Source organism: Choloepus didactylus, chromosome 2, assembly GCF_015220235.1.
Source record: "Choloepus didactylus isolate mChoDid1 chromosome 2, mChoDid1.pri, whole genome shotgun sequence".
NCBI classification, from domain to species: domain Eukaryota; kingdom Metazoa; phylum Chordata; class Mammalia; order Pilosa; family Megalonychidae; genus Choloepus; species Choloepus didactylus.
The window spans coordinates 178,712,275-178,730,540 of NC_051308.1; the positions used below are offsets into that span (position 1 = coordinate 178,712,275).

Below are 18,266 nucleotides of genomic sequence, written 5' to 3' on the forward strand. Positions count from 1 at the left end.
TTTTAAAGATATAAGTGGCAAGTGTTAAAGGCAAGGGAAATGGAGGCATTGCTGAGCGGTTTGCTTTATTTAGGGAGCTGGGGAATTCCAGCCTGCCTTCCTTCCCCAATTTTTTCCCAACTGCCTGGGAAAGTGTCCACCAATCCACAAATTAGCTCAGCGCACTGTGATCCCACTGGAATACAAGTAATTGTGGCCAGGATTATCTGAGAAAGTCATTTCTTTTTCTAGGTTTTATAACACCTTAGCATAAATTCATTTAGATAATAGAAGTATTGGTCAGATAAAAAGTTTTGATTCCAAACCAGAAACAGTAAAATCTGCAAGCATTGAGCAAGGCGTGGTATGGCTGGCTTTGGGAGAAGGACAAGGGTGGTTTTGGGGGGCTGGTGGTAGGAGTGGAGGTATCAGAAAGTATTCCAAGGAATAAGACCACAAATGACTGTTTGGCAGGTGGCCACCAAAGAGACTACGTTCTAACGCTGGTGAAGGTTCAACCTGGTGGTCACAGTTATGTTTTCTTCTAATCATAACATAAACTACTCAGCACAAGGTTTAACATTCTGTAACAGACCTGTAAGAAGCTTCTTTCACTCTTCCCTATCCCATTTTCCATCCCATTTTGAACTCAGTTAGGATAGAGAAACAGTTTGAATATGAACAAGGGTCCATTACATGTTATTCTTTAGTTGAGAAGTATTATTCCTTCTCCTAAAGCAGATGGCTCAATCTTTCAAACTTTATTTTCTGGCCTGTCTTGCCTAATAATGCAATGTTTCCCTCTACTATGGGAGCCACATAGAGAATTATTATAATATTAGCAGAAACCTTAAAATAAATTTGGTCATTTAAATCTGTTGTCATGGGGGTTTGGATAAAGGTTTGCTTATGGGAAAATAAGTCTCTGTGGATGGAAATAATCAGACAAACAAACTTTAAATGGAGTTAAAAAGTTTTTCTGGGTTATGAAGCCAGAGAGAGTCATATTTTATTAATAAGATCTGAAAGAAAAGATAGAGGGGTTTAATTCCTAAAAACCAGCCACAAGGCTCATAAGCTGGCTTGAGGGAACAGGGTGCACTCAGCTCTGTTAAACCTGAAATCCAAAAATTAGGGCCCTCAGGGTCTGTAATGAAGACCTGTCCTACTTATTTTATTAAAAATATAATAATTTATTAAATTTATTAAAAATAAATAAAATTTATAAATAAATAAAAATAGATGGATAAAATATATAAAATTTATTTATGAATAAAAATTTAATTCATAAATAAATTAAATAAATAAAATTTATTAAAAATTTAATACCCATGAAACCAAGAAAGGTACAAAACTTCTTTTGTACTCATTAGTTACCAAGTGTATCAACTAATTCAGCAGGTATTTATTGTTGAGAGTCACTAAAGGAGAAAACCCTGTAACATTGTTATTACATAGTCCACTAGGAATAGCAATCACCAGTTAAGTGCAAGCAAGACATGGCAGAAATATGCAAGAAAACCCTGTTGTTTAGAAATTAGGAGGAATAAAAACAAGATCAATTTAGAAAGGAGCAGATATTCACATGATCAGCAGTGAGCTGGAAGCAACAGAAAAGACTCGTACTCAGTGGATCAGGCACACGTATCTTTGGTGGCCTTGATGTCGCTGGCATGACAAAGTTAGAACGAGGTTGAGGCCATGTCCATCACACACACTGCATTCAGGAAAAAAGCCCACTGAATACAAAGACCTTCTCCTCTTCACAGTGCGACCATATTTTCCTCTTTTCAACGTTTGTGTTACATGTAATCTGAGGTATTCACCTAACCACTGGGTTGGAATCTTCCACCACTTGAACAGCAACCCCTGTGAACATTAGCTTTGAATACCAGCTATGTAGTTTAAACAGAGAACCACCAACTTGTGAGCTGGGGCACACTTGCTTCGAATAATAACTGATTAATCAAATTGACACAGGCCTAAGGATATTCCAGAGGGTGTTTGCAGTTCCCGTTCCTCTTTCAAGCGACTGATCAGGTAGATGGGGGTCGTTTCAAACATGGCAAGGATGCTTCTTTTTGTTGCTTTAAATTCATAACACTCTTTAACCTGTAGAAAATTACTGAGATTTTGCTTTGGACAAATGTAAACTGACACTGATTTACCCTCTCAAAGTCTGTCTTCGGGGATGAAATTTAGAATCAAGTGACAGCTTAGGTATATTGCCTTGAAAACATGCCTCTTCCTCCCAAGTCAGAAATTATGATTATATAACAGTGTATAGCAACCCATGTAAGTTATGGTCCATGGACATACTTTGAATTTACGCTTAAAAACGTGGCTTAAAAATTGCTTCTTTACTTTTTTAACTACAGTTTTTTATTCTTTATGATCACTTAGCATCAACTTCTATGGTGCTTTCTGGCCAGTCTCCAGGCCCTGCATGTGTACACACACACACACACACACACACACACACACAGGGGCCAATCTGTCTTCAGGCCCTGCAGGTATACATACACACACACATACATACACATACAACTCAACTCATTTTTTAGATTTAGCTCTGGGAGTTGGGATTCCTGAGTATTAATTTAGTTTATTATGGAAAAGTGCTCTGACAATCCTAAAATCTGCCCCAGACTTTCACAGGACCAGAGGATTCCAACCAGTAAACCTAATTCATCTGCCTCATTCACATTGTGTTATCATAAATTTATTGGAAAATCAACCCGGCCACCTTGCCTTGGCAACGATTTTCTCTACATATGTTTAAGGTAAAAATGTTGAGAGTTCTTACCGGGCTGCGCCTCTGTGATCAGCAAAAAGGAAGAGAGAACAGACACCTAGTCAGAGAATGATGGATCAGTCAATAGGCTTGGGCAACAGAAGACGTCATAAACAGCTAACCAAATGGGCACTCCAAACAATCAGACTGAAGGAAGACAGGCAGTCTTTGTGTCGGGGGCTTATTTAAACCATAAGGAAGCTCTGGAGATCATTAAAGAAAGACTATCCATCATATAACATAGCTTTGTAAATGAAGGTATACTGTTTTAAGTAACAAAAACACAAGAACAAGAAAACTTAACTGACAGTTTTTAATGTTTTGTTATAAGGAGTTTCTCTCCAGATTATTTGGGGCAGGAAGAAATGTTAGAGAACAGGAAATATAAGGCAAGATGTTTTTCCAAAGCAACAAGGTGTTAAATATCATAGACATAATGTGCTTTCCCTGTGATTAGGAGCTAAAGGGAACCCTAAGAAAATCAGAGAGCAGGATTTAAAGAAACTTATTTGGCTCTTCTTTTGAGCATTCCGTGGTCATTTTTTGAAGATACTTTTTCTTGGTCTGGTGATTTGCGTAGCCTCTACCAATGGGTAGGAATGTGTAGGGAAGATGAGTAACCACAGGCAAACACAGTGGGGAATAATGGAAACTGATGGGCAACAATAGAATATGGTAGACCAGATGTTGCCTGGAAAAATAAAACAAGCTAACATTCTACTTTTCTTTCTTTCACTCCTCAAACCTTGATTACGGTTGCTATCAATTGGCCCCAACAATCTCTGATTGCTCTCCCTTTTTAGGATCCTTCTGCTATAACAAGAGTGACTAGGATGTGAGTGAGGAAAAAGATGCTAGCCAGAATTTAACTTTCAGGATATGGGCTAACCCATGAACTCACCAGAGACTACTTGGGACCCAGTATTGGCCAAATCCCAAAACTCTGGCCAGGAGCACAAACACAAAAATTGCTAGGAGGTTGCTCAAATGAGGAGGATGTTTCCACTCTCCAGAAGAGAGACAGGAAACAAAAACCTATAGCCTTTTATAACTGGGAGTGACCTCTATGGCTATCTAGTCCAACAACCTTTATGACAGACGAAAAGTGAGGCTTTGGCACGCAGCTAGTAATTGGGCAGAAACAAGACAGAATTTAGATCCATCTAAAGCAGACAGCATGACTTTGTTGGAGGAATCCCAAAGCAGAGAGAGATTGCGGCTAAAGTTCAGGAATTGTGAAATAGACTAGTTTTAAAAGTAGTTAGGACTCTAGACATATTTACTCTAGTCAATTTTATTTGTAATATTTTAGACATTATTATTCATCGTATTTTTCAGTCACTGCACCATTTGGATCTCAACTTTCTCAAAAATCTGTTTATATGCATTCATGCAATTTAAATAAAATCAGAAATAAAGGGCATTTTATAAGTGTATTTATAAATACTTTATAAGTATTTACAACATTTATAAATATGTGTTTCTAGGCTTAAATCCTTTTATTTACTAATCCATACTGTGTTGTGAGAGAAATTCAGACACTTTCATGTGACTATTTAGACTCTACTTTTCTTTAATGCCCAGTCTAAAGTTACTCTCCAAAGAAGAATTCATGGGAAATTATGGCTTCTGATGCAATTTCATGGGAAACAATTCCTTTTTAAAAGAAGCATAAAACACAGCAAAAAGGTGATTAAAAGTGAAATACTAAGATGAAAGTTTGAAAAAATAATACAAAATAAATGCAGACTGCATCTATTTAGAGGCAGAATTTTAAAATCAAAATAATTTATTAATTTAAGATTATAGACTAAAAACACTTTTCAAAATAATTTCAATTATGTTAATTCCCATATTAAGTCATATATTAATTTCCAGTTAATTGAAAACCTAGGTTTTTAAAATCAATAGTTCATGTTTGTACTTTTCTAATAAAAGACATCCTTATAGAAGAACATTTTGGAAATTGCATTTGCAAAATGCCATCATTACTACAATCTTTTGAGGGAACAGCTGTTCAAATTCATGTAGTCATAGCTTGATTAACCAGAATCCCTAAGACCCAGCTAGGAACTGTGCAAAGTGCAGCCCCAGAAGACCTCAAGTCTATAATTAAAACCTATCTGAAACATTAAAAAGAAAAAGAACTCTTGAAGTCAATTTGAAGGGCTTTATATATGTTAATTACCTCCATTAAGGAGTCCAAAGCAGCTGTAGGCACTGCTGGACAAGGACAGCAAAATCATTATTGAAGCGTCTTTGCCTGTTAAAAGTTTTATTTAATCCTTTTCCCTGTCATTTCCCAAGACCTTCGAAGCCTTTAGCATTCTATTTTTGTTTTGCCAGTATATAGAATTTGCTTCAAAGGTGGAAGGAAATTGATTCGGTGTCTGGTCTTGATACAGTCTATAAGCTAAAGATACAAACCCAAATGCTTATAAGTGTAAGGGGCAGGGGGTGCTGCGTGTAAGGGCAGGTGCGAGTAGCTCAGGCCCTCCCCAAGACTGCTGTGCAGGAATATGGACCTCGTACTGCCAGTTCTTCAGAGTTGTTGAGAGAAGATGCACATCCAGATTTTTAAATTTGAAATCTGGTTTTAAAATGTGGGTTAAAATAAAATTGTTTTTAACGGCACAACCAAACAAAACACCTGTGCAGTTGTTCAAAATCTGCAGGTGGCCAATTTGTCTCTGATTGCAAGCATTTGTATTGCACATAATAAGCTCTCAGTAAATTTTACCTGCTGTTATTATTACTCTATTTCTAAACCCGCTTACTCTAACAGTAGTTTCCAATTAGTCTACTCGTTTTCTGAACAAACTTCTCACATCCCTAATTAAACATTAATTGTTCAATTCCTAATTTCTTTTGGTCTTCTGATGCATCCTGGAGAAGCTTTTGGAAAACATTTTATTTTCCTCCTCTACTTTTATTTTGGTGTTCAACTTAAGAGATAGATTATCCTTACTTTGTATTTTCAAGCAATTTTCAAAGTAGGTGAACACTGCTAATTTATGATTTGGTCACCAGAATGAAGATTTTGGTAAGAACATGTTATATATCCATAATTTAAATAACTTGCAATATGGATATGTCTCCCTGAAATACTGCAACCTAATGTTCTTATAGTCTCGACAGTGTCCTTATGCTACACCACAGTTTTGTCTTGCTGTGTTATGTTTTGCATAAAAGGATTAACTTAAATTCACTAGGATACCTTAGTTTTAGACAATGTGGGTCAGGTGTTTTAAGATATTTATAAAAGAAAGTAATCAACCTTTACCTCTCTTACGTGTCAAATTTGCTAAACAACCAGCCTTAGCTTTTAAAGTTTTACATTCTCATTGGCTAATTCCAGTGCTTTGGGGGAAGGTGAAGAAAATGCTTGATAAGCTTCAAAACACTAAACAAATATTATTTTTATATAGTCTATTCATGACAAATTCAGTGATTCAGTTTAGAAATTTTCCAGGAAAGAATTAGAATGAATATATGATTATTATGTTAATTATTATGATCTAACCCAATATTCCCATTTGTTTTTAAATGCTTTAGGATGAAGACAGATAAACTATGTGGCAAGCATCTGTGTCCCATTATAGTAGGTGTTGGTCTATATTCAAACTTGTTCCTGTATGACTTACAAGTCAGATTACAGCAAATACCCATCATTTCCAATAGGACATGGTTGAGATGATCTTTCAAAATTCCATTTGGGAAGAGAAACAAAGAACCAGTCACTGACCATGCTGTCATTAGAAGTTGACCAGGGTGAGGAAATCAACAAGGTGGACAAAGGAAAATGAAGCAAGGAAGAAGGGGGAAGACATCCTTAAAGGCACAACAACTAAAAATAAAAAGGTGTAATTGTAATTAAAGTTGCTGTAAGGAGGACAAGAAAAAAAGCAATGAGGAACAGAGAATTTTGAAGGCACCACAGCCAAACTTCAGGTCACGCTGTCCTGCCAATATTTAAAATGACCAAATTGGCCAAATTTGGATAATTCAGTGAAAGGAGAACAAACAAAATTGGTAAAATTAAGGAATAGCTACTAAAGTGAACCAACAATATTTACTGCCACCTGGAATGCAATACACAGACAACTCTCAATTACTTAGAAGTGGGCCATTTAGTTTAAGAGCAATAATAGTAATAAATTCTTGTTTTATTTTTGCAGTAAAAAGACCTGGGACCCACATTTTGATAAACTGTAATATTTTGATTCCACTTTTTTTTTTTCCTTCTGTGCCTGCTGCTCCTTCTTCCTTCTGTCATATAGCTTTTCTTTGTGTCCAGTGTCTGGCATGTGGTACAGAGACTGCCAGATTTGGGTCAATAGGTGCAGGGTAAGAGATTATAGCAGTTATTGCAGCATCCACTTAGATGAGTTATGCAGAACCAACCAACCACTTCCCAGTCCTGTTAACACAGAAGCACAATATTTTCATATTTTCCATGGAGAGGTCACCTGTGTCAGGCCATGCATCAGCATCCTAGGAACATGCTCCAAATAAACTAGGCTGAGAAGGGAACACTAATCTTTAATAGATCTGTTTCAGTGTTGCTCAAAAGTAAAAAAAAAAAAAGATGTAGGTACATCATACCAGGTTTTTGCTGCCACTAAAAATCACCCACTAATACTAAAAAGTAATGTGCAGGAGGTGATTTACAGTTGATAAAGATCTTCTTGTTCAGTTCTGACAATGCCAGGATGGAATATCTCAAAAATCAGCAAAGCCAACAAACAAAACACCCCTCTCTTAGGGCATTCACTTAAAAATTTTTGGCCTAGCTCATGGTATGCATATGTAGCTTGACTAATTCAAATGGAAGCTGCAATAAATGAAATTTAGTACCTAAAATATTTGATCATTTGCCTGTGATTGAGGCAGAGGTGAATCTTTACAAAATTGCCTCATGGTCCTTAATAACAGGGTTGGAAAATCACTTAGCAACCTACTTCCTTTTTTTCCCCATGCGGCATAATTAGACCTTGCCCTGGTTCACAAAGGTTTGTTTTTAAAATTCAAAATCTTGTTTAGGTGTTAAACACAGTCAGTCATTAGATACACAGATGGTGAAAATGAACAGAATAAATAATGCTTGGCCAAAACGCGGAAAGAACTTATTACTTCTTACCGGACTTTTCCTCTAAGAGCGTAGGCATGGGGAGGAAAAATAAAGAAAAAATAGATGAAATATGTTCTCAAGAAGAATCAGCTCAAAGCTCAGAATAATTTTAAGACAACTCTCTAAGGCACTGCTATTCTAAAGGTTTCTTATCAGTGTCTCATACAGTCATTTCAAGCTATATAGGGTATGGGTGTGGCCTCCATCCGAGCACATTCTGAGCTTCCTTTTGAATGGTTTACATTTGTCAAATGGATTTCTGCCTTGAAAGCAGAAAATTAGGCCTCGTGATATTGAAAGAGTTGGACACTGCCATTAGCACATTGCAGCCAGGATGGTCAAGAAACCAAAGCATGAGATTTTACAGCAAGTCCATTCTCACTAGGACCTTGTACCTGTCTTCTTCTTTCAAGACTCCTTGGCTAGAACCATCAGCTCTTCTTTGAGCCTACTCTTTCATTTCCCCCCAAACCCCATAAGCAATTAGTTGACAAATTCTTTCCCTGATGATGGGTCTTGGGTTCCTCAGAATGTTCTTTGTTTTCTTCAGCAACTGTCTTAGTGAAGGCTTCATCATCTCTTGCTGACAGTACTCCACAAGCCTCCTAGGTTCAGGTCGATAGTCCTATTTCCAGTTTAATTTCCTAAATCCATCCATGCACTATGCCTGGAATTATTTTCCAAACATGGTGATGTGAATATATTACTGTGTCCTCCAAAAACTCCCTATTATTCAGAAAATAGAATTCAAACTTCATTCTATGGTATTTAATGCCTTCTTGATGGACTCCAGCTTACCTTCATGCCCTCATCTTCCACTCTTGTCTTTCTATGAAACCTGCTCCTAGCTGCAGACCCTCCTTGATATTCCCTGAATATGAAGTGCACTCATGCTTCTCTGCCTTCTGCTCAAGCTGCTTCTTCAGCCTTTGCTTCCTTCTCCCTCTCTCCCAAAATCCTATTCATTTTTCAAGGACAATAACATTGCTTCTAAAAGGCCTTCTACAAGCTCCCCAGTCAGAATAAATTGTTTCCTTCTCTTGTTTGATCACAGCACATTCCTTTTGTTCAAAATAATAAACAAATACTGAAGACCTTCTATTTGCCTAGCATTTATTGGCCTCAGGGAAAATAAAGGAACACATTGCTAGTATATTTATTGCAGTCCTTATTGTGTTCTGTATTATTTAGATACTTGTCTCCAGTTGATTATTAGTTTATAATAATGGTTATGTATGGACTCCCTCTAGCCCCAAACATAGAGCTAGGCACAGAGTGGGCATTCAAAACATGTTCATGAATTCCTTTTTCAGGGGTCATTAAAGCATTATACAAATGTTTGAAGCACAATATCTTTTGAAATATGGAAATTCATTTCCTCTCTGAAATAATGCTGAATTGTATATGGCCCAATGGATGTGGCCTTCAACCAGTTCCTACTTATAGCTTAACTCCTACTTAACTGTTGATCTCTGCCCATTAGTGACTTCAAGTGCTAACACAGGTTACAAAGACTCCAAGGAAGTGGCACAGCTTTGCACACACATTAGTTTAGATTTGTCTGATCAGATCTTTAGGATGGAATTTTCTCCTACTGCAAGAAACTAATGCTTCAGATTCACTGAGGAAGATGATAGTGGCCATATCCTTGGTACTACTTTCAGATCCAGACCCTTGAGTAAGTAGCACAGAGAAGTTGAAAATTATTAACAAGGTTCTGGTTCTCAGTCTACAGACAAAAAAAAAAAAAAAAAAAAAAATATTTTCAGGTTAAAATCAAGAAGTTTTAAAAGGGTGGAAGGAAGAGCATGGGTTTTTTACATGTTCAAATTGGCTCAACTTCTTATTTTCTGTTTGACTTTGGACAAGTTACACTGTGTCTCAATTCCATAATTTGTAAAGCAGGGATAATCACTACCTGGTAGGACTGTTGTATAAGTATTAAAAGCCTAAGATTTATTGAACACTTATTTTACCTTATGAGGTTGGGGTCATTATTATCTCTAATTTACTCAAGAGGAAATGGAGGCTCAGATCAGTTCCAAGTTTACATGGTTACTAAGGAACAAAGCCAGGACTGGATCCCAGCTTGTCTAACTCCAGAAACCCTGGGCAGCGGTGGGCTCCTGGCAGACCCCAAGTTCCCTAAACAGAGTGAACCCACTTTCAGGACCTTGTCAGCATTGGAATCTAGAAACCAAGGAGATAAATGTACACAGATCACAGAACCTGGAAAATAATCTTGGATCTTTCCAGTGGAAAGAGTTAAATAGATCATGTCTGTCTACCATAGCAGTCTAGAGACTGAGCTTCTCAGAGTGAGTGAGTGTTTCTAGACATGCTTGAGTCCTTGGAATTAAACTCTGATAACAAGGCAAATTTCTTAAACTTTTTCTAGAATCAAATGCATTTTATTTAATTAAAATCAGAAGGATAAAGTTGAACACACAAATGATAAGGTTTACTCTTTTCTTCCTCCCTACATTTTCCCACCCCAGGGTATATGATTATTACAAAACCATCCTTATTAAATATGCTGCTCTGCTTTAATTGTTCGCAGCTATCAATACCTAGACAATGGCATCTTGGCTTAAGAGTTGCTTCAGATGTTAAAAACAAAAGAAAACAAAACACTACCACAAACAAGGCAACTCTCTTGAGGGGAAAAAACAAAGATATTTCTTGATTTAAAATGAGCTAATAGCTTCCTTGTTGATTTTTAATTACGGAAAAGAGAAACAAAAGGATTGGAAAAGAGATATAAGGCATACCTCAGGGCTTACTTGTAAATAGAAATAGAATGAGTGAATTTGTGGATTGGGCAGAACATACACCTAAAATATAACCACTGTATGCCCCCTAAGTATTGGAATTTTTATGTTCCATGGCCTGAGAAAACTCATTTCTCTAACTTAAAGCCTCTCTGAAAGGCAGCTCATCTTATTATCAATAGCTTTCAAGGAACCCACAGACCCCTGCCCCCTGCAAATGGAGAATCTCTCTGGCTGTTATTAGCCCAAATCACTTTGGAATGCAAGTGACCATTCAAGTCAGGCCTTGCTGAAGCCTGCATTTCCGCACGAGGGGCTGGAAATCAGTAACACTTGAAATCAAATTCTGTTTAAGACCCTGAGCCAAAGCTAACAGAGGTGAATGGAGAAAATAAACACCAGAGTTTCAGTTATCCTTAGATGGAAGTTTTGTGCTCTGAAAACACCCCTGCCTACTTAATAAGGAACTGTTAATTTCTGGCATCAAGCTTCATGTGGTAGAATCAAGAAACAAAAGTCAGGTCTAATTTTTAAGTCTTTTAAGAGTTTAAATTGCTTGACCTTAAATATAGTATGGCTGTACTCTGAATCTTTATATTTTAACCAATGGAGTTCTCTTATAAACACAACCACTTCCTATCAGTTAGTTACTACTCAGATATTCATAAGGAGCGAAAGGATTATTTATTTATTTATTCAAATCTCAACATTTTGAACATCTAAATAAATACCAGATTATTCTAGGCATTTGGGATACATTAGCAAACAAAACAATGAAAACAACAGACCAGAAAAAGCTCCACAGAGCTTATATTTTTTTTAGGGGAGGGGATAGACAATAAATAATAAATATAATAAGCAAAATATGTATTATTTTAGAAGGGAATAAATGCAGTTTTTTTTTAAAAAAGCAAAGGGGCTCAGGAACACTGGGGAAGAGTGTTTTGTGATTTTAAATAAGGTGATAAGGGAGGCCTCATTGAGAAGGCGACCTGAGGGAGCTCACCATGCAGCTATTTGGGGGAAGAGGGTGCCAGGGAGGAGAAGAAAGGGAAAGACGAGTGGTAGGTGTTAGTCTGAGGATGGTGAAGGGCTGACTATGAAAGCCTTAAAGGCCACTGTAAGACTTTGGCTTCACTCTGTTCCAGTGCAGCTTACTCTTGTTACATACCAGGGATTCTTAGATGTGGATGTTTGGTAATTGGTTCCTGAGATGAGGCATAGATGAAACAGATGAAACAATGGCAGAGAAAGCCTGGGTGTGACATAGGCTTTCCACTTCTATCTGGAAACTCAGTTTGATTCCCCCCGTGCCATGTTAAAAAAAAAAAAAATGTGGTGGTGGGGAGTAGGCGGTTGTTCCACTTAGGTTAGGAAGTGGAAAGGGAGTTTCAATTAGGCAAAACAGAGTGCGGTCAGTCCATTTTGCCGTCCCTCTCTATTGCTCACATCAAGACAAGCTGCTCAGGCTGGCGTGCACAGTTACCCACCCCTGCTGCATCGGTAGCTGCCTCACAGCGATAGGTCCTAAGTCCATGGGCAGTTCGTGGCCAACCTCTCAACATACATATGAGAGAGAAAGAAATCTCATCTTCATTTTCTTTAGAAATGAGATTTCTCCACGTTTCTGGAGAAACAGTTTCTGAAATACTTGATCATTACGTGGGTGATTCATATAAGATTTTTTTCTAAAACAATTAAAAATTTACATTCATTGCTGTAGATTATTTATGGCACAGAAATCATCTTCAGGAGTTTTTGTAAGCATATGAATAATAGTATTAAAATAAGTATAATAGTATAAGAAAGATAATAAAATCTATTCCTTTGCCCTCTGGGTCCAAGGGCCACTAAATGATTGAAACCTGAAGCTTTAGATGAGGAAACAGATAAATGACTGGCATGTGAGGATTAGGGGAGGAAAATTATGGCAAAGAGCCAGTACCCACAGAAAAGAACTCATTAATGGATTTTTAAAAAGAATCTATAAATTGTAAGGGAAGAAACAAGAATTATTGCTCATATTGGCTCTTCTATCCAGTAATGAGTTGAAGGGGAAAAGATCAGAAGAAACTGAGAACCATAGGTTTGCTTCCCTCATAAAATAATACGGGGGAATATAAACTGCATTGTATCACAGCTAAATCTCAAATTCCAGATAATTTCCCATAGTGAAGAACATCCATCTATCCACACACCCATCCATCCATCATTTATGAGAGCCTACTGTGTGTCATGCAATGTTGTAGGCTCTGAAGCAAATGCCCACTGGGTGGAATGCAAGATAAGCCCAAAACTCAGTGAACTGCTCACAACTTATGCTTAGCTGGAAAATATATTTCCTAAATTGATTGCTTCTTTAGAGAGCACATTTTACCCTAATTATAGCTATTAGTTAATAAAAACACCATAAACCAATTCTAAACTCTATTCCAGTAGGACTAACTTACAACCAAGGCAGAAGACCTTAAAGATATAAAAATTAGCTTTTTTGGTTTACAATTAGCATTGTAACCCAAATAATATAATTCAAGATCTGCTACCTCTGGTAAGCCCATTTTAACATGTTTTTATGTGTCAGTATTGTGAATATATTGTCTCATTCAATCAGATTAAGTTGGTGACAGAAATTGAGTGTTTCTGTTCTCTAATCACAGTGATCATGTTTCCAGAACCCCAAATCAGGTCACGTTGCCTGAGACAAAAGAACATGATTTAAGAATTTGGAATAATGCAAAGAAATGCTAATGCTTATACCTCACAAAGGGAAGCAAAAAACCATGTATTCAAAGGGTACAAACCAACATTTATTTGAGAAATAATGACAAAGGTGCTCCAGATTCAATTCATTTTCTGCCCATTTTCTTTCTTTCTTTATTTTTTTTTTTTTACATACTGCATGATTTCATTTATTCAAAACTTTAGAGAAGTCTGCCCATTTTCAAGGAGTTCAAAACACATGACAACTCAGGGATTTCTTCTTATCAAAGTAAGGGGGAATAAAAGGTTCAGAAAATGATATCTTTGTTTTAAAGATCAGGAAATGGAAGCAATGGTGAATTCCCTAAGAAGAAATTTAGTAATGAAGGAAAGAACACACACATATCAGATACAAAACTAATGTTTGTATTTACTAAAATGCAGGGAAGAGAACATATGTTAGAAAAGAAAGAGGCCCAACCATATTCTCCATCTTTCTCAATAAGGCCTAGAAAATAAGTTTCATTCCATGTGCCAATTCTGGCTGGGTTTGGTGGGGTTGTCTGCAGCTCTATACACAGGGAGGTTCTCAGACTATATCTGGAATCTAGTTGCACTGTTCTGCTAAGGGGTTGGAAGAGAGGATTGGTGGTTTATATATTCCAGGCTTGATATTCCTGGTCTAGGCCCAACTCAAATCATGTTTATCCTATGAAGATCTCCTTGATGAGGAGATGCCAAGCTGAGCCTCTTCCCTCTGATTCCCTGCACTTGAGTCTGGGCCGTGCACTTAGCCAGAGTGCTTGCAGTCCTGCACCCTGCACCCTGCAGCATTTCCACCGGGGAGAAAATAAATGCCAGCGTGTAGGAGGCTGGAGCTCTTCTCCCCCACTGATGACTCTTTGTTTTTGCTGAACTCAATGGGGTGCTGGACCTTCTGCCAAAGTGAGGGCAGGAAAGGGGGTGTGTTACCAAGCAGCAGCAAATTCGTGGATTTTGCTCTCTGGCAGGCTAATTTGGGGTGAGAGGGTGGGTGGGACACCTGGAACAGGCAAAAAGCACCAGAATGTCTCCAGTTCAAAACTGTCTCCCTTTTCCCACCTTTTTTTTTTTGATTACATAGCTCCTTTATGGGTTGCAAATCTCCAGGAACAAGATTCAGCTAAATGCTCCTTCATAGCTCAATGTCAAATTCTTTAATTCCTCACATCACTGACTTTTATTGGGGAAGGGGAAGAGGCACTAACACACATGTCAGAATAGGTTGACTCCTACTCACTTCATTTCTATCAGCCTTCGCCTTGACTCTGCTCAAGTCCTCCCTTGCTATTTTTATCTTCTTTATGCCTCCCACAAAGCTCTGAACTCAAGGAAAAGGAGAGCAGAGCTGGAAAGGGAACCAATAGTCATTGAGCCCCTCCTGGGTGGCAGGCACAGGATCAGGTGTTTTTACAACATTATCTCCTATAATCTTTATGACAATACTAAGAAGTTAGATATTAGTGTTCCCATTTTACAGAAGCAGGGATCTGAGATTCAGAGTTAAGGTACTTGCCCAAGGACATAGATAATAAGATACAGATCCTAAAGCCTCTGGTCTACCTATTTAACCAATGGGCTTCAAGGACATGTTCTCTTACCTGGTCTCCTGGCCACACCTGTCCCCTAAAATGTAGAGCCGCCCACAGAGAATTATTAGGCCAGAATACAAGCAGCGTGTTAGAGCTGAGAGGGATTATAAAGATAACTGAATCTCAGACCTTTACTCTGTAGATGAGAAAACATTTCATGTTTTTAACTAGGCAGAAAGGAGGCAGAATGCTGGAGCTTGAGTCCTGGCCCTCTAACCTTCAGCAGCCCCCTGATTTTTCTGCCTGCTTAACAGTGTTGCTACTAACTGCTTCTCTCCCCATCATGACTGGGCATGTATAAAATGCAAATATAGATACAATAAAAACTTGCTGGTTGATTGATTAGGGGAACTGAAGTAAATGAGTCATATAAAAATGAGGTATTTTATTACATTTAAAACAAAGGTAGCTGCATTCATGAAGTCTTAATATAAAATGAATTTTAATAAATTAGAAATCACATTTGACATAGCAGCAATTGAGGCTGTTGGCTTAACCTTGCTCTCCTTTCACATGGGACAGCATATGAAGCACCTTAGGAAAGGGGTGTCTGTAGGTTGCCTTAACTGGGAAGAAAGCCTCAATGTGGGCTTTTGAGCCTGAGACATGGATCCTGCCTGCATCTATATATAGCCTCTAAAGGGCTGGTGAGTATTCAAAAATTGTATGTAAAATGTTCTAATGAGCTAATGACTTTTTTTTTCCTGGAACTAGAGCTGATAGTTTTCCTCAGAGGCAGTATAATTTAGTGATTAAAAATTTTGAATTAGAAACCAGAATTTCTGGGTTTAAATCCCAGGAACTTCACTTACGGCTCTGAAACCTTGTGTGAGTCCATTAATCCCTCAATACCTCAATGTTCTCACCTGTAAAATGGGGGTAATAATAGTACCTATCTCAGAGGGCTATTGCTAGCATAAATGAATTAGTGCATGTGAAGTACCTGACCCACAGTCAGCAACCAACAAGTTTTGGCAGCCGCCATCACTACCCCCACCGTGATCATCTTAAGTTCTCAAAGTGGTCTGTGACCTAAATGGACAATTAAGAGTAGTCACTACGAGATATTCTAATGTTGCTCTAATTAATAATAGCTATTATTACTTCTATTGGGCCTTACTTACATAAACTTACAAAGTACTAAGTACTTTCATGTGTTGCCTCCTTAATTCTTGCAATGGTCTTATGAGGTGGGGAGAATCATTAACTTCATTTTACACTTGATTAAACTCAGGCTTAAAGAGTTAAGTAACTTCTCCAGGGTCTTACGGCTAATGAGTGGCAGAGCTAGAATGCAAACTTAGTTCTGACTTACACCAGAACAAAAATTCTTACTCAGGATGGGACTGCATAGCTGTAGTTAAGGACAGCTTCTCAAGGCAAGCCAGCAGTGATTCTTCACTTGCCAAAAAACAAAAAGGAAAGGAATCAAGCACAGCACACGAAGAAAGGAAAAAATGATATTGCACCAGAAAGTAAACCATAGCATTCGTCTCCTCATTTCCAATAGAGCTGTGGTAACCACAGGTTTCAAAGTACTTGGCAGGCAAAGCACATGGCTATAGCTGTGTCAGAGACAGTGCTCCGGTGGGTTGTGGGAGAAATGGAGGAGATGCCCACTTGTGAGACTCTGGGTACTGTGAGGAAACCAGGAGATCCTAAAATGGAGGCTAGAGAAGAAGCTGACCATAGAAGACCAGATCTTCAATCACAGGATGAAGTGAAGACAGGTTGGGATTTGGACCTTAAGGTGAATTTCAACTTCCATGTGCTGCTAACAACATGTTTTCTTATAAAGTTATAATTATGAGTATTAGCAAGAAGGTTGGGTGAGCTAAGTGTGTTCAATATTTATGATATTAGCACAATGCCCTTTATATGGAGAGTGCTCAACAAATACTTGGCGATTTGAAGGAGGGTGGGAAACCAAGTAAATACTCCATGAAACAAGGTGGGGGACTCAAAACACGCATATTAAAATGGCTGTTGCACATGTGGGCACATCAATGTCATATTTTAATACAGTCTTCTAAAGAAGTACTATACTTTTTCAGGGGATGCTGCCATTTCTCAAAGCAACTTAGGAATGCTTTTGGAATTACTTCGAAGCCAGTTCATAGGCCTACAGGAAAAGTGCTTTCATTGACACTTTTTCCCAGCTTGATTGCTTAGGATAATTCTTGGTCTTGGCTATAAATGACTTTTGGCTATTTGGATTTCCTGATTTATCACTATTAATAAAAAATGTGCCCCAGGCTCTGCAGGAAATTCTAACAACAACAAAACAACAACAACGATGATGATAACAATCTCTGAATATAGTATCTGTTATGAGTACTTTATATGTATTAACTCATCCAGTCCTCACAATAGCCCTGTAAAGGAGGAGTGGGAATTATACTTATTTACAGATGAAGAAACCAAGGAACAAGCTTTATAAACTGCCCACCTAAGAACAGACAGAGCCCAATATGACATCACTGGAATGAGTGTATACTCCCCTCTCCCTGAAATTACCTTAAAGGAAACAATATATCAATTTTATGATTCAATTCTGACTTTGTTTTTTTTTTCCCCTAAATGCCTATTTTCTTACAGTCCAATCTTGCCCTTATTATTTTATCTAGTTCCTTTCAGAAACTAGTTTTACAGAACAAAGCCATTTCTTGAATGATGTGATGAAGGGTAGTATAAAGTGAAGCAAACAGAACTATTCAGCTTCTATCTCTGTTACTAATTTCTCCTTTAGGAAGAATGATCTTTACATTGTACCTGCAGAACCTTTAAAATAGGCATTTGTTATTTCCATTTTGGACATGAAACTGAGATTCAAATATGTAGGTTTAAGTAACTTGTCTGAGCTGTTACTGCTAGCAGAAGGTTGAGTTCAGATGTTTCAGAACCCAACACCTTTTCCACTATACCTCAGTTCCTTCTGGGGATAAGGACAAAGTTTCCATTTGTGTTTAAAGAAAGACCATTTGCAAATGTCCAGTATGGAGAAAAACTGACTTAAAAATAGCTCCTGTAACAGGTGGACCAGATTTGGTTCAGAATTCAAATCCAAGATCAACAAGAGGGCCCCAAGCCCCTTAAATGGAATTCAAGCCTCCAGATAAAGATAAATTAAAGTCCAGGACTTGAAAACACAGAATGCTCACTCTTAGGGACTTTTTAGGAAATGTTAAGAACAGCACTGAGGACTGGAAATGGGGAAGCAGAGCCATGACTCTCAAAAAAGGTAGAGTTTTTAAAAAATA

The 18,266-nt window shown here is 37.8% G+C and overlaps 1 protein-coding gene across 22 annotated transcripts in view; it reads right to left on the reverse strand.

The window, feature by feature from the left end:
• Positions 1–18,266, reverse strand: part of SGIP1 (SH3GL interacting endocytic adaptor 1) — a 220,898-nt gene that overhangs the window by 73,905 nt on the left and 128,727 nt on the right. For 16 of the 22 annotated variants that reach the window (XM_037826970.1, XM_037826969.1, XM_037826971.1 and 13 more), the window contains 2 exons: positions 7,914–7,925; positions 2,786–2,797 (listed from right to left, as the gene is read on the reverse strand). The exons of 5 other annotated variants lie outside the window; for them this stretch is intronic. In XM_037826970.1, the coding sequence (XP_037682898.1) occupies positions 2,786–2,797; positions 7,914–7,925 (24 nt within the window). The remainder of the gene's footprint in view (positions 1–2,785; positions 2,798–7,913; positions 7,926–18,266) is intronic. One more of the 22 variants, XM_037826973.1, reaches the window with a different exon arrangement.